At 36.5% G+C, this 25,375-nt stretch overlaps 1 protein-coding gene across 3 annotated transcripts in view; it reads right to left on the bottom strand.

The window, feature by feature from the left end:
- Window positions 1–11,056: 11,056 nt before the first annotated feature.
- Window positions 11,057–25,375, bottom strand: part of APAF1 (apoptotic peptidase activating factor 1) — a 31,584-nt gene continuing 17,265 nt past the window's right edge. Inside the window, exons 15-27 of one of the 3 annotated variants that reach the window (XM_039704028.1) lie at window positions 25,010–25,141; window positions 24,217–24,342; window positions 22,936–23,097; window positions 22,537–22,665; window positions 21,653–21,778; window positions 20,682–20,801; window positions 19,571–19,696; window positions 19,092–19,217; window positions 17,555–17,674; window positions 17,115–17,240; window positions 16,236–16,361; window positions 15,652–15,798; window positions 11,057–12,697 (exon numbers count right to left, since the gene is read on the bottom strand). In XM_039704028.1, coding sequence (XP_039559962.1) covers window positions 12,554–12,697; window positions 15,652–15,798; window positions 16,236–16,361; window positions 17,115–17,240; window positions 17,555–17,674; window positions 19,092–19,217; window positions 19,571–19,696; window positions 20,682–20,801; window positions 21,653–21,778; window positions 22,537–22,665; window positions 22,936–23,097; window positions 24,217–24,342; window positions 25,010–25,141 — 1,710 coding nt within the window. In that variant the 3' untranslated portion in view covers window positions 11,057–12,553. Of the gene's footprint in view, window positions 12,698–15,651; window positions 15,799–16,235; window positions 16,362–17,114; window positions 17,241–17,554; window positions 17,675–19,091; window positions 19,218–19,570; window positions 19,697–20,681; window positions 20,802–21,652; window positions 21,779–22,536; window positions 22,666–22,935; window positions 23,098–24,216; window positions 24,343–25,009; window positions 25,142–25,375 lie in introns of those variants that run through there. The other 2 variants (XM_039704033.1, XR_005626970.1) reach the window with 2 other exon arrangements.

The raw sequence follows: 25,375 nt of genomic DNA, 5'->3' as shown, positions 1-25,375 counted from the left end.
GCCAGAAGAGCCACTGCTCAGAGCTGGCAGGAAGAAACACTCAGCATCTCTGGTTCTGGTATTCTGCCAGGAGGTTTGTGAGAGGCTGCTTTGCCTGCAGAGCCACAAAGTACACATGCCTTGCAGTTTAAAGTCAACACCTCAGCACCAAAAACTGGCATGGCCGTAAAATGGTAACCACTGGCAAGGGAATCATCAGGTTGTGAAGATTTTGTCTGTCCTTTGGAAGGACAGGTTGTGAAGATTTTGTCCGTCCTTTGGAAAAGAAGCAGCATGCTAGACAACTAATGCACATACAACTGTGGAGTAATTTATCTCCCATTCCAGATTAAAACAGGCATTTTGTGCCACATGCAGGACTCTAATTTTGCCCTAGATTTCTCTCAATATATGCTGTTCAGCTGGCCTGCTTCACATTTCACTGGAAGATGATGTCTAAGATGTCAACAAGACAGCCATCTAGAAAGAGTAACTTAACTATCTCCAAAGTACCAGCCCAAAGAACAATTGACTCCATGAAGGAACTGCATGGCAGTGACAAGCACATAAGTGAGAAACATGACATAGGGATTAGAGACAATATTTAGATGTGGGAACTTATCTAAGAAAAGGGATATTTGTTATTGCATATTAAAAAACCATCTGAAGAGAGTGGGAGAATAAAGGACTCTCAACTGGCTGGAAATCCTGGCAGGATTTTCAGCCCACTGGAAAACACAGGGGAATAATTCTTAGGCTTCTACTGAAAAATTCTGTAATTTTTCAGTGCTCTTTGTCTTCTTTAGGTGAAACATCTTCTTTGCTAAATCAGCAAACTGACTCTACTGCTATCAGGCCATGCTGATTCTGGTTGACCATATGCTGGTTCTCGTCAACTTTCACGCTTGATACCCTGAGCTAGACAGAGGCTGGCCACAAGTGAAGCACTGGATGTAGATTTTGTAGAAGTGGTGGATGATTTTGTTCCTACTGACTAGACAGTCACACTCATCCTCATTACAAGCCTGAGTGCAACCAGCCCAAACACCAGTGTCCTGCTGAAGAGGCAGAAGAGGGAAAGCAGAGAAATGACCTATAGCCCTTGCCTTTCAGGAAAGCTGTGCTCCAAATGCCTGAATGGGAAACAGCATCTCCAGCTGGCTCCTGCTCTTGCAAAGTCCACAAGAAAATTTCTCTTTAATCCTACTTAAAGTGCCACCTTTATAAAGTCTTTCTTCCTTCTGTGGAAGTCAAGTACCTAGATATATTCAAGAATGTAGGTCTGAGTGAAGTGGTGACAACTAGGCAGACAAAAATGGCATCCATGCCATCAGTCTGTAAATGAAACCAAATTCTCTCCCTTTCTCTCTCTCCTGTTTTTTCTTGCCACTAAGCTTGGATAGGAAAACTGCTTTTTCTAGCAGTCATAAAAGCTGAATTCAAAACACATTACAACAACATAAGGAAAGATGAAGCTTACTGGAAATATTCAAGAGCTGCTTGGGTGCAGGTCTGTGTCACATGCTCCAGGATGACCCTGCTTGAGCAGGGAGGTGGGGCCCACTGTGGGCCCTGCCAACCTTACCCGTTCTGTGATTCATACAGTTTCTATGTGTGATGAAGTCAGTCACAGGTGTAACTTCATAAGCTCCCTTGATTGTAAGATGTGTGCCTTTTTGTCTTTTCAAACATGGCATTTCCTACTTTCAAGTCATTAGAACTGCTCAAATTCTCCACACCCTTATATAAAGCTAAATTCATTCTAATATTAAATCCTTAGGGGGAGAAAGAAAATAGGAAAAGAAAAAGAAAAATTCATGCTCAGTGTTAAGAATAGGCCAATGCTTGAGAGAACATGTTCAAATTTGAAGGTGGTATATTTGTTATCATATTTTCTAAACATATAAAAGAAAATCAGAAAGCCAGTGAGACAAAGGAAATGGAAATATGCTCCAGTATTGAGAATACCCAATGAGCATTAACTTTATCCTATAGTGACACCATGAGGAAAAAAAGAAATAGACCACACTAATTTAAAAACTGCATTAGATACAGTGTAATCTTCCACTTGTGATTATTGGATAGTGATAATTGTGAGGCTACAGAATGTCAGGCTTAGGCATGTCCTAAGCAAAAATATCCTAATGTATGTAGCTGAGGATAGCACTACTTCTTTCTTCAGTTAATGTTGCAAAGACTAATATTCTTTTATTCAATTTACCCCCCAGACAGTATGCAAGTCTATAAAAGTATCAGTGATGGATTAAGTGAACAATTCTGCATTGGAATTGAGTGAATCTACTGAAACATACAAGTGTCTGGGAATGCTGTGCATGAGTTGAAGTTAATATAAAAAGATATTAGATCACTCACCATGGCCATCTCTCTGTCACAGCCATTACATTTAACTCAGTTGTACTTATATAAAACTTGAAGAGTTAACTAAGTACCTCAAAAACCTGGAAAATTCAACTGATTGTAACAAGTACTAGGGAAAAAAGGCTATTACAGTGCCAATATGATCCCCAGCCCCTGACATGGCAGGAAAGCCCTTTAGAGAGATGTACCTAAGTAGCTGCAGCTCATGACACATACAGCCTGCTTCATAGACAAATAAAAAGATGGGGGGAAATATTCCTGCCAATCTGACTCTGGGGATACCTGTTTCCCAGCCAGAAGTCTAGGCCTGGATGATGCAATCTGCAAGGAAACAAAAATGCATCAGTATCTATTGCACCTGAAGGTACAGATCACCTGCGTTCAATACTGCATATCTTAAAGCCAATCTCATAGGAAGGTGAAAAGATTTAAAGATCAAATTACCCAGTACAAGAATGAAATTCCTCCTGGTCTGCTGATGACCAACAAAACCTCTGAATCCTAGTATTTTATTACAGACCCTTCTCTAGAGCATTTTTGCAGACCTGAGGCAAGGAACATTATCAGAGGGTCTCTGAAGTTCCTTTCTCTACCTGTTTTTAGGTGTGACATGTAAAGCAAGGAAATATAATAATAGCTTTATAATAACACATAACGTTTGAAACATGGAGAAAATCTGGAAGCATTTAAGCAGAAACAGAATGTTTACCTGAGATGTTTGTTTAGATTCAATTTTGCCTAGAGATGTAGGAATTAAGAGCTAACTCCTTTGTTGTATATGATTTTACAATTTTATTTCAGAACAAAATATGGTTTGATAATAAATTGAATTCCTTTAAGAAATCCAAAGTTCATGTATTGACAATGATGCATTAAGAACAAAATAAAAATCATAAGTAAAAAAAATAATAAGCAAAACAACTGGAAATCTGTCAGTAACATTTGCCAAAACCAGTCTCTCAAAAAAACCACAGCAGCCAGTAATGCCTAGAAAAATCCTGTGGTGCTCAGAATAGACTCTACTTTTCCATATAACCGCAAATCTGTCTTTCCACTGTTTTCCTCAGGACTGACTTCAGGTCAGTAATTGCCCTGGTCACCTCTTTAAAAACACCAGAACTGCAACAATTCACAACCTTTTGGAATTTCACATTTTTTTAAAGTGTGATGAATTTTACTAGGTGTGATTCAAAGGACTCTTCATCTTATCTGTTGCAGACAAATAACAATTTTTCTTTCAGGCTTGGTGATTCAAAAATCTCGAGTTTGAGCAAATGCATTCTTGCTACCTGTTCTGTTAAAATTATCAATTTCCAATGCCATATTTCCAACATCATATTTCAAAACTGTGTCACTGTGATCAATGGAATAACCTTCTTTTTGTTAATTACATAGGCTTAATATTAATCCCTCACTTGCTTTTCTTATTGGTATTTCATTCCTTGCTTTAAAAACCCTTATCAGTTCCTCCTATACTTCATAATTTGCACTTTAAATTATAATGATCATCTCTTAATATATGTTGCACTGCAGTTTCTACAACTTTTTTAAAGGGATGTCATGTAAGATAACATCTTATGCAGCAGGTTTGGTGGTGTGGTGGCTTTTTTCACATCTGTGGAACTGTGACTTCTTGGCCCCTTTTCAAAGCTCTCCAGCTTTTACACATCCTACATTACATCTGTGCTCCCAACCATGTCAAAATGTATTTGCTGGAATGATTCCAATTCTGTAACTCCCTGATCAAGGTGATACCCTGTTATACAAGGAATATGCAAGCAGAGTACAATCATGACACCTGGAAAACTCATAATCTTTTACACTTTGAAATTGGTTTCATAATAAAGATTTCATAAAGGTTTGCTTTTCAAGAACATCTCTGCTGATCCAAAGCCAAATGTGTGGGTGTTTTTCATCTCGCTGTAGTTGATTTAACTTGTAAAAGGAGATTTAACTTCCTTTCTATAGTTCCTCTCAATTACATAAACATTTCTGTGAGCCAGTCAGTAAAAGTTTGTGACAGATTTAGAGCTGCTTGGTGATAATTTATGAGTACTTTATGTTGGCCTGATTACTGAAATGTTTGCTATATGGCTTCATTTGTTTAGTGTAACAAGAATTTATTGGGAAAAAAACAACTCTGAAAGGGAAGGATGGATTAAGATACCCAGTTTTCAAACTCTACTCAGTCCTTAAGGAAATGCCAGAATTATTTGAAAATCCTGTTCAACACAGCCTCTAAAAGTAGCTTAGAGAATGAAAAAGAAAAGTCCAGGAATCTGCAAGAGCAAACCTTGCATTTCAAATGGTAAGTGAAAAGTGCTTCACTGCTAAAAAAAGTGCTACTTTTGCCAGTCACCACAAAAACACCACTACAGCTGCACCTTGAATGTGCCACTGCTGCTGGATTACCTGTGCCACTCATCTCTGACAGTGGCTGCTCGAGTCGTGTCTTCATTTCTGTGGGGAAGAATTTTTGCTGTCCTCCCCTTGTAGTCCTTGGGCTACAATACCTAACTCAGCTGTTCTCACTTTGACATTCTAGCCGGGTTTGAGAACATTCCTCTTTTTCCCTTCAAGGAATCTCAGCAACAATGAACAGTCCATCTAGAAACACAAAACAAATCTCTTTTTCAATAGAAAAAGCATTTTGTTAGAATTCAAGTGTAGCTAAAAACCCGTTCTAAACAGAAGACACTCAAGTTCCAAGCCCCTTGCTTCCTATCATACCTATTAATTCCAGTTGAGACATCCAAAGTGTGATACACTCTTTCTCACAAAGTTAAGACCTCTTCTATCTGCTGCTAACTGCTCAAAGTATTCACTGTGATCAAATTCTCATTTTCCAAATGAGAAACAAAACAAACTCATTGGCAGATATATAACAATCCTAAAGTAATGTGTGATCCATCATAGACTAAAATAAAGAGCAAAATAAGTAAAGCAAAATGGAGGGACAAATTGCATGAGCTGGAAGCACTGTGGTTTAATTTTTGAAAAGAAGAAGATGCAATTTGTATGCAAAATAAAAATAAATATAGAAAGGATCATAATTTTCAGAGAAGATCTTAATTTCCTAAATTTGTATTTTAGCAAAAAAATAGCTATATGATATATAACACATAAATGTAACAGCTTGTTAAAGATCACTCTTATTTTTACTGTTACTTGCTGAAGAAACGAGAGATCCAGAACACAAACTGAGAAAATGTTCCATTCCACAGAGTCACTTTTTGATTAAAAAAAAGAACAATGAAATTCAACTTTGTTGCAGTGAGTCTTCCCCTCACACTACCAATACTAGAACCCTGAACAGTGGAACCTCTCATTTGAAGGAAGGTTGACATAATTAATTAAGGACTAAAAATGAGATGTAAGGAGTAGTACAGGAGCTTGGGAAACTGCAACATGTAAAGAGCTCACATCTAGGAGAAGCTTAAGAGGAAAAATAGATCATAGCTCAAGGAATAGACTTCTTTTTCTATAGCTACTAAAAGTTTAACCCTTTCAACAAAGATATTTCTGGGAAAAGGAGATAAAACACTCTAATTGGTAGACTTATCACTTATTGCCACCAACTGTGTTTAATATATTTTTAATCAAATTTAAATTATCAAAATATGCTGTGAAGAAAATTCCAAGTAACATGAAGTTCAGTTGAATTGCACCTATCTCTGGCAGGTATTCACTGATACAATTTCATAGTGAAAAACATTTCTTCCACAAGTTCAGCTTGGCCTCTCAACCATTACTTTGAATGAATGTGTACCTGTAAGATCTTCCTCAAACCCAGTGTTCCAGACTATAAAAAAACAGCTACTGACTCAAAACAACAACTTAATACCTGAATCTTTGATAGCGTAGAAATATTTTTTTTAAAATAGTATCTGCTCTATAATTTTTTAATTGGAGAAACTACAACTCTTTGGCTTTGATACACTGAGAGTGCAACATCTGCAAGACAATAAAACATCTCTTTAAATATTTAGAAAACTCAGACACATTCAGATGATCTTTTTCATGCTATTGTTAAACATATACTCAAATAGAGGTAAAATTTTGGCAACATTTCTGCTGTTCAAACTCTTTAAAACTGTTTCTCGTCCATTTTCTAGTCCTGAAATTTAAGGTACATATTGGTTAGACCACACATTCTCTCCAAGATCTCAGCTGGAAATATAAACCTATATTGCTATCCCGTACTGAATTTAAATAAACTTCACAGCACCTTTTAAGAAATTGTGCAAATACACTGAAAAAATCAGGAGCTACCAGCGTCCTTAAGTATATCTTACCTTATTGTGTAGATACTGAGTGCTCAACCATCAAGACATGATTATTGGCTTCAGGCTGGATTCTTTAGATCTAAATGTTTGATCTGTATTTAGAGACAAATTTCCATTGGCCTATGCTTATGTCTGTTCATTCATCTATTCTCTACTAAAAACGCTCTAAGCATTTCCAAGTCTCAAATTAAAAATATGCTATTCCTCTCAGGTATTATTTCAGGGCTGTTAAACCATAAGTATATTTTTCAGGCTTTCCTTAATCTCTTTTTCCCTACACTACTTCTGCCTAGGGGCTTATAAACAACAGCCAGGACTGATCACAATATCAAATTAAAGGAGGAATTTAAGTAGTTATAACTGGGAAGCACAAAAAGAAATGTTTTCATTGTTACTCTGGGACAGGAAAATGTGCTCTCAAAATGTGTCAAGACTAAGATTTCTTAGCATTGAAGTAAGAGTTTGAACCAGCAGGCTACAAAGTCTTATCAACCCAAATACTGACTCTAATGAGGAAGAGGAATATGAACAGTTATTACTGTCTTTGGAGGATATGGCAGGCAAATAATGTAATTTTTAGAAATAAAACACTGCTATCACATGTGCTAGAAAGTACTGTAGAAAAGTGATACAGAAATTATATTTTCTATACAGTTACAGAGAAGAATTAGAAGAACCTAATCCTTCAGAAAAGTAAAATAAAAGATATTTTAAATATCAAGCATACTTCATGTGCATTTATAAATTAGAAATAACACACGCTTTACCTAAGGAGCATCATGTTTACTTTTGAAGAGTTTGAATGTGTAAATTTTTCTTTGCCTCATTTTGAATTATTTTAAACATCATGATTTTCAAAACTCATCTGAGGTCATACATTATTACAGAAACTGAACAAAGCTAAAATAAATCAGAGACACAAGTAAATTGAAGGAAGCTAATACAGTAAGAGATTAAAAATACACATAAACACATGGAATCTAATTGCAGCATGGTAAGTAGTACTCAGAGGATGCCTCTTGAGTACAGAAGGAGAATCCTCTCTAGCCTGAAGGACATGAATCTAACCATTCTCAGTGCACTTCTCCTATGTACAACATATGGTTTGTTAAATGGAAACAAGCACAGGAAGCTAATTTGTTCTGTAAACAGTCAGGCCGCAAGAGAGAAAGTGCCTATTGAAACACTTATACTTCAGCTTTCTCATCCTCCTGAACAAACACACACAAGGAGCTTAAATAGTTCTCGTCTAATTATCACCCAGTTGTGCTATATCCCTCAAGTGCAACTGTAGGAGATGATACAGGAAGTGATGGAGCTGTCAATGACACGTGCAGGCTGAAATTCTGACTCCTTTATACTCCTTTAGGATGCACCCTAACAGTCTCAGCCTAGGCCTCTATTAAATCTAGTTGCAAGTTTTCTCATAAAATCCCCTCCTAGAAGAAAGCTGTGCAGTGAATTAACCTGGAAGAAAAGCCTCTTTAAACCCAAGAAAAGCCAGCATCTGTGCTCCAAGCCCACTGGCCCCCACCTCCCAAAAAAAAAAGCCCACATCAATATCAACATCAACATGGATAGCAGCACATGCCACAGAAGCTTTGAAGTGCTGAAAAACACAATCAATCTACTGTCAATCTACTGCAGAGTTCCAGCCACAAACAAGCTTGGTCTCAGCTTAACATCTTACTGCATATTGGCAGAGCCAGTGACTGTGCCCCATTCCTAGCTTGAAAGAACAAAGTGAAACTGAGCACAGAAAAAGCAAAAAAAAAAAATCATACTGGAAGTGTTCAAAGTATCTGGCACCCTCCCTGTCCTCCAAACAGTAAAGGTCATTTGGCTTCTGCTTTTCTTGAAATCAAGACAGAAATAAGATGCCCCAAATCCTCAGAGCTCTTGGGCATCATCATCACCATCTATGAACCCAAATAAATTTGTGCCTCCATAGTAGACACAAAGAGGAGGAAAGCACAAGGTGGACAAATACACCTGAGAACTCAGGTGTCCTACCAGAGGCAAATACAGCCCCAAGGCTGACTTTTCCACTCCTGGGCATTGCCATGGAGCCCGTAGTTGCTATGAAGGAGAAAGGGCAACCAAAGAGCTCAAAAGAAGGCTGTGTTCTGCTAGCAATTGCAAAACCATACCTGAATTCTCTGCAATCTGCTGCCATCCTGGATTTGTGCTGTCTTGGGAGATGAGGGCAGGCAGCCTCCCTGCGATGTTCTGTTCCAGCAGGGCAGAGGAAACCACCCGAGTCAGAGTCTCTCAGCCTGGCTTTCCCCAGAAACCTGCAAGGGCATCAGCTCCTGCAAAACACCTCGGGAGAGCAGTGATAGGGACAGATTGTGTTGTAGCTAGATATTGTATTTGCAGGGACCCTTGTGGCAGGGAGGAAGGATGAATCTGACTCCATGTTCTCAGAAGGCTAATTTATTATTTTATGATATTATATTATATTAAAGAATACTAAACTATACTGTACTACAGAATACTGAAAGGATACTTACAGAATGCTAAAAAGATAATAATGAAAACTTGTGATTATTTCCAGAGTCCTGACACAGCTTGGCACTGACTGGCCAATGAGACAAAACTCCCACCAGAATCCAGTGAAACAATCACCTGTGGGTAAACAATCTCCAAACACATTCCACACGTGAACACAACATAGGAGGAGCAAATGAGATAAGAACTGTTTTCCTTTTTCTCTGAGGCATCTCAGCTTCCCAGGAGAAAATCCTGGGTGAAGGGATTTTTCCAGAGAATGCAAAAGCCACAGCTAGATACAACCTGGGGAGCTGGGCCCCATACAGAGACTTCACTGAATTAAAAAATTGTAAAAACCTCCTCAAAGCAGTGATTTGCACAGCATTCTGTAATGGGAAGTTTAACTGCGCAATTTTCAAAAGGAGGCAAAATTTTGGGGTGGGTGCCAGTCCTCTACTGGCAACAGGTTATCAGTTCCAGTTCTACCCCCTCGTTCCAGCACTACAAGAGATCTATTTGGAAAAACCTCAGGCACTTAGTGCACAGTTCTATTTCAAACAACCGTGTAAGATAAGAGAGGGGGAAGGAGAACACTGCAGTTGGAGGAATGGTACACTTTAAAGCAATACAAAGCATCCACTAGAGCAGCTGTATCACACATGGGTACAATTCCCAAGGAAAGAGAAAAAAGTGATATGTGAAGGAGCTGTAGGTTTGACAAAGCAGAGACTCAAAACTTCTACAGAAACTGACAGGCATGGTTAATAGGAAGTATACAAATTGTTTTCAGAAAAACACATTATAATATCAGTTATAGAATTAGACAAAATTGACAATACTCATTAATTAAATTTGAATGTAGACTGATTCATTTTGATCTGACATTTAAAAAGATAATGGGAGCACTAATATTCAATCTACATAAAAATTGCTTTTAGCCAAATTCTCTTGCTTCCTTTACAATACATGTAACATCTAAGAGAACAGCCAAATTTGATGATACAGCAAGACTTTTTTTTTTATTAAGTAAACTGTCTTCTTAAATATTTCAAATTGAAGAAGTTGCTTTCCTGGCGCCTGTTTTAATGATTTTTCTCTTGAATTTTTATATACTTTTCCTGTAAATCAGATCTATTCTTTGGCTCTTCAGACATTTTCATCACTATTTCTCTTCATCCACCTCAGTTTTAAATACTTACGGCCAACTCCAGACTTCTACATATGTGAATGCAACCATCCCAATATCACCTGTGAAGAACAGCTTCCTCAGTTCCAGCAACAAGCACTTCTGTGCTGTCCTTCTTCCAGAACATCCAAGCATGTCGTATTTATCTCACATTTCTTAAAGTTTCTATGCTATTTCCTTCCTAGTCACTTCAAAATTGCAATTGTCTCTGAACTCTGCTCATGCACCATTTGCTCTTTGCATTAAACTCTGATCATGTTTTTTTTCTTATCACCAGAATTTTATTAGTGATCTCAGAGAAGAGAACTTTCTGCCCTGGTTCCTCATGGGAAATATTTTCCTGTACTTTTTACCCTGGCTGGGTCTCTAAGTTCAGCCTGACAGGGTCCTAAGCAGTAAGGACAGCACAGTCTCTGGGATAGAGGGATACTGGCTAAGAGAAGCTTCCTGCTCCTTGGATCCTCAGCTACTCAGGGGGTTCTGATGGGCTCTCTACAAACTGGACACCAGAAGCAACTCTGTCCTGAACATTGTGGACATATTCCAAGACTTTGTTTTCTCTCTGTTTCCTTTTTCCTCCACACCCATATTTAATACTGTTGCTCACCTGTCAAAGCACTCTTGATGCAGTTTGTGAAGCAGCATTATGTTTAGACTGAAAACAAAACCACAACAGAAGATGCAGCACTCCCCCTCCACGCCAGGTATAAAAAAACTGACTCAGGAATTCAAATTCATTTACAACTTTGGCCAATATTGCCTGGATCATCTTTATTAAGTACTGTACATACTTGGAATACAAAACATCATGGTCTTTTCTATTGAATTTCTTCTCTTTATATTTCTGCCAGCAGTACTTTGATTATACTGACCCGTATTCAACAGCACCTTAGAAAGAGTAGAATTTCAAGTTGGAAAAGATGAAAAACTGGTGATTGTCAAAAACAGGGAAATACTAAGAATGCCTATTAAATTTTATGAAATGCACACAAAAAATACTAAAAGTAAAAATTTCATTATTCTGTACCAGTTTAGATACTTGCTACTGTACTTTTTACAATCAAGTAGTTAGACAGTGTTCTACTGTCAGCTACAAAAATATGAAAATCATATTAATGCTTGTGCAGTTGCTCATAGCAGTTGAGAGGCAATTGAATAGAAAAAGACTTATTAGGTACCAAATAAAACATTGCTCCCCAATTATTCAGAAAGCATTAGTCAAGTACAATTAGTACAAAACATTGATATTTCTACCTTATATTGAATCTATAAATAGACTGTAAAAATTACCAAAAAAAATTTTAAAAAAACATAAAATCACATATTACCAGGCAAGAGATCAATTGGGCATAGCATCCCATGTAAACAAAGCTGACAACAGTAAAGTGTCTCCATAGTATAAACTGAATGTTATTTCCAAAAGAAAAAAAAAATCTAAGATTCACACCTTCTTATAATTTTCAATACATAACTTTTAAGCCCTTTCCATTCTCATTTTAGCTGGTTAGCTGTACTCATCCTTTGACTGGAAATGTGGCACAGTCTCTTCCACTTCAATTACAATATTGAATTTCAGATTTTGCCATGAGAAAAGAAGACTCAGGATGTTCCCTTTAATAGGAACAGCTCATCCCTGCTACAATGGGCTTTATCTCCACAGGTTTGAAGCATGGAAGTTCTTACTGCAAGTGGGAGGCACAGCTGCTGTAAACTGAACATATTCTCAATTTGGTTTGAACGTCGAGCACCAACATGGCTGGTTCCATTTTGCAAATGAAGAATGCCCCTGCTTCTTCCCATTCTGTACTAAATGAAAATCTTTGCATTGCACCAAAGAAAGGGTTTTTTGCATCTTGCACAATTGTGTTCATGGCTGGAGAGCATTTAGCCATCAGCCCTAGTATAAAATATAATTTCCAAGTATTACTCGCTTCTTCTTTCTTCACTGCTATTAATATTAATTTCAACTGATTTGAATAAATCTTAATATAATTTCCTTACAAAACTGGAAGCAACATACTTAAGATGCAAATCAAGATTTAAGGATCATATTCATTCTTATTAAAAACAAGATTAAATGCAAGTTCATTTGAAAAAACATGCATTAAAATACATAAATATACATGAATACAACAATTAAATATAATTCACAGCTTAATGACTGTCAGACAAAGCAAAATCTTCTCTCCAGCTTAAAAATTAGTTATCTTCGCAGTGTTCAGACCACTAATCAGAACTTCTGTAGTACATAAAGAATGCCAAGATTATCAACAGTCACATACACTTTGAAATTAGGGGACACATGTATTGACTTCAGGTTTGTTCCATTTGTGTAGAAGGTTTGTAAGGATTCTCCAGTAGTTACATTCCACCACTATAAAAAAGTAATAAAAACACACTTTCAGTAAGGTGAAATAAGTTCAGAATAGAATCTATTAACAGGCTTAGCATGGCTAACCTAGTTGACTGCTTTTACCAAAGAGGCAGAAGTAAAAATAAAACCATCAAATTAATTCACATTAAAAACAAACAAACTTGAAGTAGAATAAGTTTAGGCCTAATTACTAAATATAAGGCTTTCAGATGAAAAGAAACTTAGAAAGACTTAAGCTGTTAAATCTCAAGAAAATATACAAAATAAATTCAGGCACTGCCCCTTACCCCATGACAAAATGCAAACAATAGACAAACTGCAAAACTATGTACAAACTTTTAAAAATTATGTATTTTCATACAGCCAAATAAATACATTAAACACATTGCCAGATAACTTAGCTAGACACACAAGAGGATTGATAATGTATATGTTTGAAACCATTTTTTAATAGGAGTGTAGCAGTTTTTTTAGTAGGACTGACCTCTTTTTCAGTGAGATTACAATTAATATTTTTTAGAATATGCAGTTAGCACTAACAACAAAGAAACCAAGAAACCTGCATCAGTTTACCATAGTCTGAAATTTCTTATTTCTCAGAAAAACTGCAGACCAATGCAAAACTGGACCTAACAGTATCCACCACAAAGCTGTTATTCCACTGCTCTATTCCAGCAGCATTTGAGTGCATCAGCAAAATATCACAACAGATTACCTTCAGCTTCGATCACACTGAAAATCAGATGGTATAACTACTTTTTAGCTTACTCATCTGATGAAATATGTAACATTATAGTTGTGTGCATAATACAGATTTGCAACTACTCAGCTACAATGCTCTGATTAAAACCACTGTTCCTAAAGTGTCTGTTATGTGATGAAGACCCCCTCAAAAAAAGAAAAAAAATTAACTAAACCAAAAGCAGATCTCAATGAGCTTTTGAACCTTTCTTCTGAATAAATGAGCAGGTGCTGTGCCAGTGGGTGCCACTCACACAGCAAGTTCAATAGTACACAGGTGGATCCACCTTATCTGTGACTAAGGTGACTCATTAATTTAAAGGTGTTGATCACCTAACTCTAGAGTCCAGCTCAGTCCAGCTTTTAGGGGTCCAGACTCCTGAAATGCTCTGGACTTTCCCTGACTAGTATCTCCCTACAAAATGGCTCTGTGTGTATGTGTTTTCATGCACATCCTACACATCCATCTGTAGATCCCGAAAGAGAAGCAGAAATGCAATACTTTCAGAAGACATTGTGATTGAATATGGTCCCACGACTGGGAAAAGACAAATGCCATATCCACTTTCACAAAGAGCAAAGAAGGTACTGGGAACTACAGGTCAGTAATCTTCACTGCAAAGTCCAGAATTATCATGGAAACAAGTTTTCTGGAAGTCACTTCAAGTCACATGAAAAACAAGGATGTGATCTTGAACAACTAGCAGAGATACACCACAGGTAAATCATGCTAAAGCACCCAACTGACTTCTACTGACAAAAATTGTGTCTCTCCAAGCAGCATGGCAAGAGTATGGATGTGAGCAACCTCAACTTTAGCCATGCTGACAGCACGGTCTCCCATAGCATCCCTGCAGGCAAACTGGAGGGATGAGGACTGGCTGAGTGGAATACCAGGTAGGTAACAAACTGAGTGAGCTGTTAGTTCAGTCACTGTGTTGAGCCCTGCCCAAGTACAAGAAAGCCACTGACAAACTGGAGCAAGTCCAGCACATGGTGACTGAGGTGGCTGGACACCTAGAACAGATGTCATGGAAGAAGAGCACTGCACTTGTTTAGGAGGCTGACTGCTGTCTTCAACTAATAAGAGGGTAAGAGATAACAGAGATATGGTTAAAGATAACCCTCTTCACAGGGTGTAGAGGCAACCCTGTTGGACTGGGGACAATATTTTATGGGGCAAGGCCCTAAACAATTTTACCTAACTCTGCAAACGACTTCTAGCAAGGGGCTGGACTAGAAGAATTCCAGATGTCCCTAACATCCTAAACCATTCTATACTCTAAGAAGTATCACAATGTCATACTCTGCAACCACATGATAAAATGAGGAGGAAGCTGGAAACAAAGTATGTCTTATTCTTTAATATAAAATGAACATCAGAAGGTGCTTTCAAAAATAACTCAGAAATTTCAACTCCTTGTTACATGGTTACTGACTTCAAAGAATTAGTCTGATAGCATGTCTAACACCTAGAGACTGACCAACAGCCAGCTAAACTCCATCCCTCCGAGGTGAGAACTTTGCCACCTGTCATTTCACAAACACACAGATAACACCTTTCTAATAACAGGTGCTGGCTATCACAAGGGGGAAAAAACCAACACAAAACCTCATGAGTAATTTAAAATTTCAAAGAACCATTCACAGACTGAAAGGCCATCTCTTCCCTTTCCCCAAAAAACATATGCCCAGTAGATGCATGAACCAATGAAAGATTGATGACAACACTGATTTCCTCCAAATATTACTTATAAAACGTCTTTCAAGGCAGAAATCATCACCTGCAATTTCTTCTGGATTTGTACTTATTACAAAATATAAACCTCAGTATCTCAAAAAAAAGCCTGATATAGAGCATTTTTCTGCTCATTATAAAGAACATAATTGCTGTCAAAAGTGAGTAATATTAAGGAAGACAAAAATGACTGGAATCTTTACAATTAAAGGTGTTAAGGAAGGACATTGCAAATGAAAATCTGAAGTTAATAAAAATGGAATGTATGGAGTTTGAAAACAAACCTGAATTCTTAAAAGACTTTTTCAGGGGGGTTGCAGATAGGGGAAAAAGTGAAAGTGCTAGACCATCACAAAAATGAAGCAGCTTTGCATAAAGTAAAATGTTTCAGGTCTGGGTATTGAATTAGTCTTAATTGTCAGAGCATTGCCATTTAGTAAGGTATGACAGGGTATTGTTTTATTTCAAGGCTTACCTTAAGATAACCTCCAGATGACACAAGCATTTTACTGTCAGGAGAAAAGCAGAGGTCTGTTACCCAACCCCCATGTGTTGGTTCTCCTTCCTCTACAGTAACTGGGGAGCAGAAATGAAGTAATGCACCTGTTAAAACATCCCAAATCTGAAAGAGAAGAAAGTATTTATAGAAGGAAACTTAACAGGGAAAGAAATGCCTCAAATAAGGAAACCTAAAATGCATTTTCTGTATTAGAGAAAAAAAAAACCACCTTGCAAATATATATTCTACTTGAAGTGCCAAAATAATTTTTAAAAAATCTTGTCTTAGAACTGTATCTTATATAGAGGATTTAATCACACATGAATTCACAGTAGAATTATTATTAAATCATGTGAATCAGTTCCTTCGCATTCATGGAACATAAATCTATCAATATGCTTACAAACTACTGCCTTATGTGGCAAACTTTGCTATTTTCACCCTAATGTTCACCACAATGCTATGGAATTAGACATGCAGAACACAAACTATAAGAACTCTTCTGTCTGTGAACTGCCAATCAACTGAATTATAAAATAACATCAAGATTAGAGCAGTACCCTTATTTCTCCTTTATCATCTCCAGTGGCCAACAGTCTGTTATCAGGAGAGAAAGCACAGCACCGCACACAGGCTTCGTGGGCTTTCAGTTCGTGAACAACAGATGAACTTTCAAAGCTCCATATCTAAATGGAAAACATTACAGAGGAGTGAAAGACAAGTTCAAAACCAGCTACAATTTCTTTCTAAAAGACATTAGCATTAAACTGTACATAAGACTTTTTATACATATGCATATTTGTATGTGGATTTATGTAAATGTGTTATACTGTAGAGTCTGGTTTCCTTTTTTATTATCTGAATCACACAAGAATGCACTTGTATGAATTACTGAACTGACTGTATGTATCTTTCCTTGGAATATACCTTTTAATGAAACCTATATATTTACAAGGAAGTTTAAAGCCATTCACAGAAATAGGATTCATCAATCACTTGAAAATTATACTTTAGAAATCTAATGGAATGTTTTAGGAACATAATGGGGCAGCCCCAGTTCACTACTTTGTGCACCTGTCTTCTGAACCTATGAACAGAAACTTCACTGTAAGTCTCAGAAATTTCTCTTAACTTTACCAATTAAGGATGTCAGGCTATCAACATATCAATACAGAGAAATAAACAAAGCGTTCTGCACAAAACTGTGCATGAAACACACATTTTATTTGTACAGAAGCCACTAGGCTTAAATTATATCCAAGATCAATGGCAAATGACTGCAGCAGCTTTAGTAACATGTTGACAGATGTAGGAAATTTAAAACTAAAAATACAACAGGATAACTTGAATAATCACTAGTTACCTCAAAATGAAAAATACCGACTACTTTTCAGGACAAATAAGGTATCTTTTTTATTTCTGTACAGAAGGTAACCAACCTTTGCAGTTTTGTCGGCAGAAGCAGATGAAAATTTACTACCATCAGGTGAAACAGCACAGGAAAGAACAGCACCTCCATGACAAGCAAAATCTTTTTCTGGGTTTCCAGTGGTGATATTCCAAACCTACCATACATACAGAAAAAAATGTACTTTTTAACACAGTAAAATTTGGTTAAAACACATCTTACAAAACAATATATAAGGGATAAAACTCAGTTAGATAGTTCTGATGTGGCCAATATTTTGTTATACTCACTGGTATAGTTAAAATACAACAGTGTAGATCTTAATATAATAGAAAATCCACCAATTCTGTCTTAAAAGTCAGCTTACACTTTACAATTGATTCAGTAAAATGTGTGCCCACACAAAATGTAGAAAATACCAAATATTACAAGAGACAGTCAAATGTGTTTGATGTGATTTCTTTTACTCACCTTAACAGTTCCATCAAATGACCAAGAGAGAATTTTTGAATTTTCCAGAAGTCTAAAATCCTTGATTGCTTCCTTGTGCCCTCTGAGAAACACACATTCACTCAATTGCCAATTCCATACCTAATCACAAAAATCAAATACATTTTTTTAAAAAGTGAAACAGCAACATAAGAAGCATTTACTAACTTTTTAAGTAACAGGACTAATATTAAGTTCTTGTGGTGGTGGTGATTAATTAAAATGTTAGATATTGAAGTAATCTATAAAGGAGATGCTGAAGATTGAGGGTGCCATAGTATTTAATGGTCAACCTATGACAGAGCTCTTTATAATACCCCCATGTCATCTTCTTTGCAAAGTGAATTTGATACTTAAAATTCACTAGTAATTAAAAAAAAAAAAAAAAAACAAAAACAAAATGACAGCTTTCAGACATCTCAGTAGTTTGGGGTTTTAAACCTTTGATCGTTACCACACATAGACTTATTTCACCTGGCAGACCTCATGTTTCACTTATTTAAATTTGATTTCTTTCATATTTTTAAAGGGCATTTTTAATGAACTTCCACTTTGTTTTGCGTTTTTATAACAAAATGACACTTCTATCTTCTATTCAACTATTCATTGCAAAATTAGTTACATGAAATTTTTTCTACAGAAGCTATTAAGCATCAACTTATTTTAAATAGAAATGATTTAATAGTTTTCACAGGAAGAGGTTTCCTGCAGCAGGGTGAACAGAAAGCTGTGTGTGCAGGGGACAGTCCTGGGGGTTCAGCCCACCAGAGGGAGCTGAGGGCCAGCAGAAACGCTTCCCACAGCAGACCCAGGAGAAGGATCCCAGGCGGAGGATCAGCACCCAGGAGTGCTTTGGAGGTTTTGTTCCACCTCCAGGTTTGGCTGTGTGGGCTCCTGAAGGCTCCTGAGCAGCTCCATCACGTGCCTAGGGATTCTGTCAGCACTCTGAAGTGCTCTGCAGAACAAGACAGGGCCCAGCAAGCTCCAAGTGAGACACGGATCCTTGCTGCAGAACTGCAGCCCTGAGGTGGATAATGCTGACACAGACACACTAGAATGCACTTTTGGAGCAAACCCACCTTGCTGAGAGGCAGAGGTTCCTAATCTGAGCCCACATTAGTGCAGCCACTCTATTTCTAGCTGGTTTTCAGCACTGCACTGGACAGGGTGGGCACACCAGCCTGCTTGGGGACTTTTTACATCAGTCCCCAAGACAGTGGAAGCAAGCACGCTGACAGACCTACAGCATCCCAAACTCTCATTTCAGAACTGCTGAGACACCTTGTTTGACAACTAATGACTCTTTTACTCTTCTGAAAGCCTTTCTAGCAACCACAGCAGTAAAAATATGTAATATTCATTATCACATAAGGCATAAATAAAAGCTACACTTTCTACAGTCCTTTGCCCCTGGATATGCAGAATACAGTAGTAATTTACTGAGTTTACATTATCTATAGAACAAAAGCCCTTTATTTTAAGTAAGTTACAGCATTATCTTTTTAAATATTGCCCAAACCTGTATAACTGAATCATGAGCACTCAAGATGAGGGTCTGACAGTCGGGTGTAAATCGACAGTGCTGCACAGACGTCCTGTAGGCCTGCCAGGACTTCAGAACCTTCCCATCTGACAACTGCAGTACCTTTACAATGAAGAATACAGTAATTGCATTTATTTGACACCCTTGAGGAAAACAAGAACATGCAAATTCTTTCTTAAATTACATGAGATTGCAGATACATGATATTAAGTCATTGGATTGGAACAACCAAAAATTCCTATTAGTGTAGTCTGGGTAAAATGAAATTCAGAGCTAGATTATTAGCATTACCTTTCAGTTATTTTAATGTAGACATCATTCACAAATATAAATTTAATTACTATATTGAAGAATATTATTGTATGAAGCTATCCAAATAACATTTATTTAAAAAGAAAAAGCATAAAGAAGATTGTTTTCCTACTGTTTTTAAAAACAGATTTAGGATTTAATACCTTTATTGTTCCACTCTCCTGTCCAAAAGCTGCAAATTTAAGATCTTCACTTAAGCAACAGCAGGAAATGGGGGATTCTTGGGCTGCTGTCTGCATAATAACATTGTCTGTATTTCCATTGATCAGCTGTAAAATAGGAAGATTGTAGTAATTACACATCCTCTAAACAGAGAAACAAAGTTCTCCCAGGAAAATCCTAGGAAACTGTGTAAAAGCTAAAAGAAATTAAAAGAAAGAATTCAAACAATTATTATCTCTCTTTCTGTACCATAGTTTATATATATAGCTCTCCAAAGTGTACTATTCCTAGCTCACCAATCATGTAAGAAAAAATTCCTAAAAACCAATCAAGTCTTAAGTCCACCATTGTTTCTGTAAAAACTGTAAATTTCTAATAATAAAGTGTCTTTTCATACCTTCTAATGATAGAATCTCTATATCACCTTTAACTGTCCCCAGTACCCCTTCAATAACAGAAGGTAACTAAGGTATTGTAATATTTTTAAATTTAAACTTAAATAAATTATCATATAGAGCTGAGAATGCCAAAGGGAACAGTTATGAACTTTAAATTACGAGTTGCTTTCATAAACCACTTTGGATGTTGGTGTACCTAGCACCTGGTGTGGCAGGGCTCACAGTAGTGAGAATGTGGCCATTATTTCCTTTAGTGCAAACTGGGCTCACATCTCTCACTGCCCCAGTTTGAGAGGATTCCTTCAGCTGTAACACAGAGCTTAGGAGCATTACAGCATTTGCTGTGTAACACCACCCCCTCTATAGGTGCTCTACATGGTACACATTGCTGTGCACATCTGAGCCACCTGGAGGGCCCCCAGACCCCCATCAGGAAGGGATGAGTTCTGGTCCTCTGCATCCAGACTCAGTTTCAACATCAGCATAGAAATTTCCCCTCAAACCCCATTTTTTCACTTACTAAACTAGGCACAGTTTCTAGATACAAAAATGTTATTTTACACACTGAGTCATCTGCTACAAATTCAACTCTTGAAAGCCAAGAACAAGAGGTTCTTTCAGTGCTTCATCAGTTTTCTACTGAGATTTGCAGGTAACAGTCAAACATACTAAAATATTGGTAAATACATCTTACTTGTAAATTCTTCTGATTGTAGATGGCTAAAATCATCACTTCACCATTGTGAAACAAAACATCTAGCTCACTCTTCAGCACAGCATCAGAAGATTTGCACACCTTCTTTGTTTCCCAGATCTGTTGAATAACACAGAATTTCATTAGCTTTATTAAAGAACAAGACATAAAACTTGCTGAACAACAGCACTTGTAAACTGAAGGCTTCTAAAGTTGTAAGTAACACTGACTTTTTAAAACAATGAAAATGATGTTTCTGTTGGTTTTGATACTGGGGAAAGTTGTGCAATTACTACAGTGATTCCAACAGATGAAATAAAACTTTTTCTCCCAGGCTGACTCCAAGACTTCTCTGTCTTTAGAGTCACAGACGTAACATCCAAAATTTTCTAGTACAAAGAGAAGCATTAAAATCCAGTTACAAAAAATATGAAACACATATTTCTATATTTCAATTACTTTCAAAATTTCAAGAATGTATGTGTTAACTTGGGAGAAAGGGAAATGTTACCTTGGTAAGATATAGTTATATTTTCACAGGTTTTAATCAGAATTACAATTACAGAAATCTATCCTAAATATTAACAGCAAATATACCTAACAATGAAACACATTCAGTCTGCTAGAATCCTCAAAAATCTTCAAAATTCCCAATTCAGATAAAATGTAAAACAAAACAGAAGGTTATAATTATTCTTGAAGTGCGACCAGACTTTAAAAAATCATATAGATAGAGAGGAAATTTAGATAAACAGTAAATAAAGCAAAAAAGCCAGCACATTTTACTGTATATGTAAATTATTTTATAACAAATATTTAAATTTATGTTGACTATAAACTTACATACAAAATACACAAGTATATTTCTATGTATTTTATATGATCTATGATTTCACAGTAAACAATTCCTTAAATGAGTAACTTAATACCTATCTAAATTTAGATATTTCAAAAAAGAAAAGTTATCTTACACGTATTGTCTGGTCATCAGATGAGGTCAGAAATAAAGATCCATCTGGCGAAAATGTCACACAGTGAACCCAGCTCATGTGTCCTCTGCAATATGCCACTTTTGATAAAGACTTAATATTCCATAACTACAATAAAGATATGAAAGAAAAACTCAAAAGTATTTAAATTGCATTTACAGTGAAAAATAGTGCAAGTGCACTAATCACTTACTAACTGAGACACTTAATTACTATGTCTTCTAGTATTTTCTTAGTTCTTATTCTGAAATCAAATGTAACAAGAACTGCCCCTGCTTATCAGATTTCAATGGTCAGGGAAATGGAATCAGCAGCCTGTTTTACTGCCATGATTTTAAAAGACACAGGGGGGAAAAAAAACCACTTTATAAAGAAAATACAAGTTCTGCTTGACTGTACAGATTGGAAAACCAAAAGATCCCCAAAAAACAACAACAAAAAACCCCAAACTAACACCAGCCCCAAACTTGATATTTGTACAGACCTACTCTAGCCATGCTAGCCTCAAAGTTATTCTAGATGTTTCCTTCCTTTTTATGTACCAGCACACAGAAGGAAAGAGGGTTTGGTTTGAGTTAAGCAATACTCCTGAGAATGACAAGAATAGCTTTAGATACTTTAGTAGGCTAGTTTAGTTTTAGATAAATGTGGTTGTATTGTGCAAAATGAACATGTAACTTTAAAACACTAGTTCCCAGTTGGTATTTTAAATTTAAGAAACAAATGAAAATTAGAAAGAACGGAGCACATCAAAAGCCTGCTAAAAATAGCTGCATACGTTTTATCTCTGCATATGAGAAACTATCAGGACAAATGTAACATTTTAAATTGCAAGTAGTCTTCCGTGGTATATGGCAGACACTTACCTCAACAGAGCAGTGAGACAAAGCAACTGCTACTAACTCATCCCCAGGACAGAAGTCACAGTATTGGATTGTGCTGTGATGACTGACAACGACTTGAGTCAACAAACCACAGGTGTTGATGTCAAAAAGCTGTGAACACATAATTACAATAGAAACCCTGCTTGAATGACTTCACTACTGACAAATAGCTTAAATGCTCAACACTGTACATTCTTGAATTCAGACGGTATTTCTCTTAGTCACAGGTTTGTTGACCACGTATTTTTTATTTACTCACACTTGAAATCAGGCACTTCTATCTGCAAGATCTTAACGGCCTGCTATTTAAGCTGTAATCATAATTTCTACCTCTATTGTAACACACTACCTCCAAAAAGATTACTGAAGTGAGGTACTTACCAAAAGCTTATTTTTGGCTACCACCAAAATCGTGTTACCATTTCTGGACCAAGAGCAACATTTTACTAAAACTTCCACATCATCTGGTTGTTCATCTGCATTTTTAAAGAAGTCTTTTATCTCAATACTTTTCAGTTCATTTCCTGAGCGCGCTTCCCAAAGCTGGAATAAACAGGAAACAGACACAATCTATTGGCTGATATAGGTACAGAAAACAACAAGAGAGAGCTCCCAACTACTTCTTTGGAAAAAAGGGCAGGGAATAAAATACAAAAGTCCTTTTTACTTTCCCCAGTCAACAAATAGCATTAGAATATTCACAAGTCCAAATGACTTACATATAAAAAAAAAAAAAGAGAGAAATGCAAATTAAGAAATAAAAACAAACCACAGAGAGGATTATGCTGTAGCAGAGCCTTCTCCTTGGGTTTTTCCCTCCTATCATTCCAGCTACAATGCTGCCTGAATTTCTACTTAAAAAAAGAATAAAACCAAAAATAACACCACCCTGCAACTCTGTAAACAATCTACTCACCATGAGAAATCTCGTACACATCTAGCACCTTGCACCTTAATTTCACTGAGGGACCTGCCAAAAATCTAGGGAAACACTTCTGCCCCCTTCACCACACTTTTCATTATGAACAACAGCTACAGCAATCCTTCCTTCCTGATTTAGCAACTACATAGAAACATAACAGTGTTTTAAGAATTGCAATTCTGAAATAGCATAATTCTGTTGCAACTAGAGGTAATAAAAATAATACACTCTCAGAAAAACACAAACCTCTCAGTTTTCTTCTAGTGCATACAAGAAAATAGCACATGGAAATTGGTTTTATTTTTTATGTCTCCTGATGATTCATTTTCAGAGATGACAAAACTTTCAATTAACCTAAAAACTTACTACTATTTCTGGTTAAACAATTTTTACTCCCCACTTGTGTTTTCTTAACAAAGTGCATAGGGGACAAAAATATTCAAACTGAGGCTAGTTAGCATTTATTTGCAATTACGAGCAGTCAAATTTTTTCTCCTGGTACTGGACAAGCCATTTCAAAATCCTGCATTACAAAATCCTGCATTACAAATCCTACATTAAATTAATGATGACCAAAACTTGGTCATCATTACAGATGATCAATAATCAACTGTTTCAGGATTTAATTCATTAAAGCCGATCATGCAGACAAAAACTTTCTTATACATATTTTGCATTTGATGCAAAACCTGCCCATCCATCATCAAAACAAAGGGTTGATTTCAAAATATACTGTATACCTTTACTGTTCCATCTGTCGAGCAGCTAGCAACATACTCATCATTTGGTGAAAATCTGCAGTGATTGACAGAATTTTCGTGACCTATCATCGTATTTCTACAGTATTTTTCATTCAAATCCCAAATCTGTAAGAGAAATAAACATATAAATATAATTATAATAATGAATTATTTAAAGACCAATCACTCATGCTCTTCTCAAAATCATACACTGGCAACTGAAACACCACTTTTATCTTTTCTTAGTTTTACCCACATGCTCATGGACTGGATGCTATGTCCCTGGCTACCCCATAATTTACCTCTATTGGGTAAGATACATGAAAGCTATTAACATCAGAATTACATAAATCTAGTTAAAACTTTCTGTACAGTGCAGACAAGGCCCTGACCAGCACAAAATTACTGAAAGTTTCCTCAGACTGTGAAAAAAGCTGTGTCTTGCCTCATTCCTTTTCAGCTTCCTAAATTAGATTTATGTAGCTTACACACTTCAACAAAAATAATTCTCTTAAGTTTGTCTTGAACAATTTGAATATCATCAGACCAAAGCCCTCACCTTCATGCCCTACCAAAGGGGACTTGTCCATTCTCCTTTGCTGAGTATAAACACTTCTATTCTGCTGAAATCTGATAACAGAGCTGTAGTCAATACTCTCAATCTGTTGCCATGTCTCTTCCACCAGGCTCATTAAAAAAAACATTACTTGACAGTGTTTAGACGTATTTATACATCAACAACTACCCTGTCATAACAAACAGCATGAGAATAATCTCAACGTTTTCCACTTACTTTGATGAAAGTGTCATTTGAGCAGGTGGCCAGAAGGTACTGACCACTTTTGTTATTGAACTGGCAGCAATTGACCTGCTCAGAGTGCTCTTCATACACACACCTACACTGGCCTGTTCTTGAATTCCAGACCTAGGCAAAATTAAAAGATGAAACAGACTTTTAAATATATTTAAAGTAATTGTTTTTAAAAATCTGGAAATTATGCTGAAATACAGATTAAGTCCTAAAACATTATTAATAATACCTCAAAAATATTTTGAAGAGAAAAGATTACATATTTAAATGAAGAAGCAAGACATTATGAAGGCAGAGGTCATAATTCAGATTGGAATCTGATAAATTCTGGAATTCCAACAAGATTTT

Source organism: Passer montanus, unplaced genomic scaffold, assembly GCF_014805655.1.
Source record: "Passer montanus isolate IOZ18808 unplaced genomic scaffold, ASM1480565v1 scaffold17, whole genome shotgun sequence".
Taxonomy (NCBI): Eukaryota; Metazoa; Chordata; class Aves; order Passeriformes; family Passeridae; genus Passer; species Passer montanus.
This window is presented reverse-complemented; position numbering and strand designations above follow the sequence as displayed.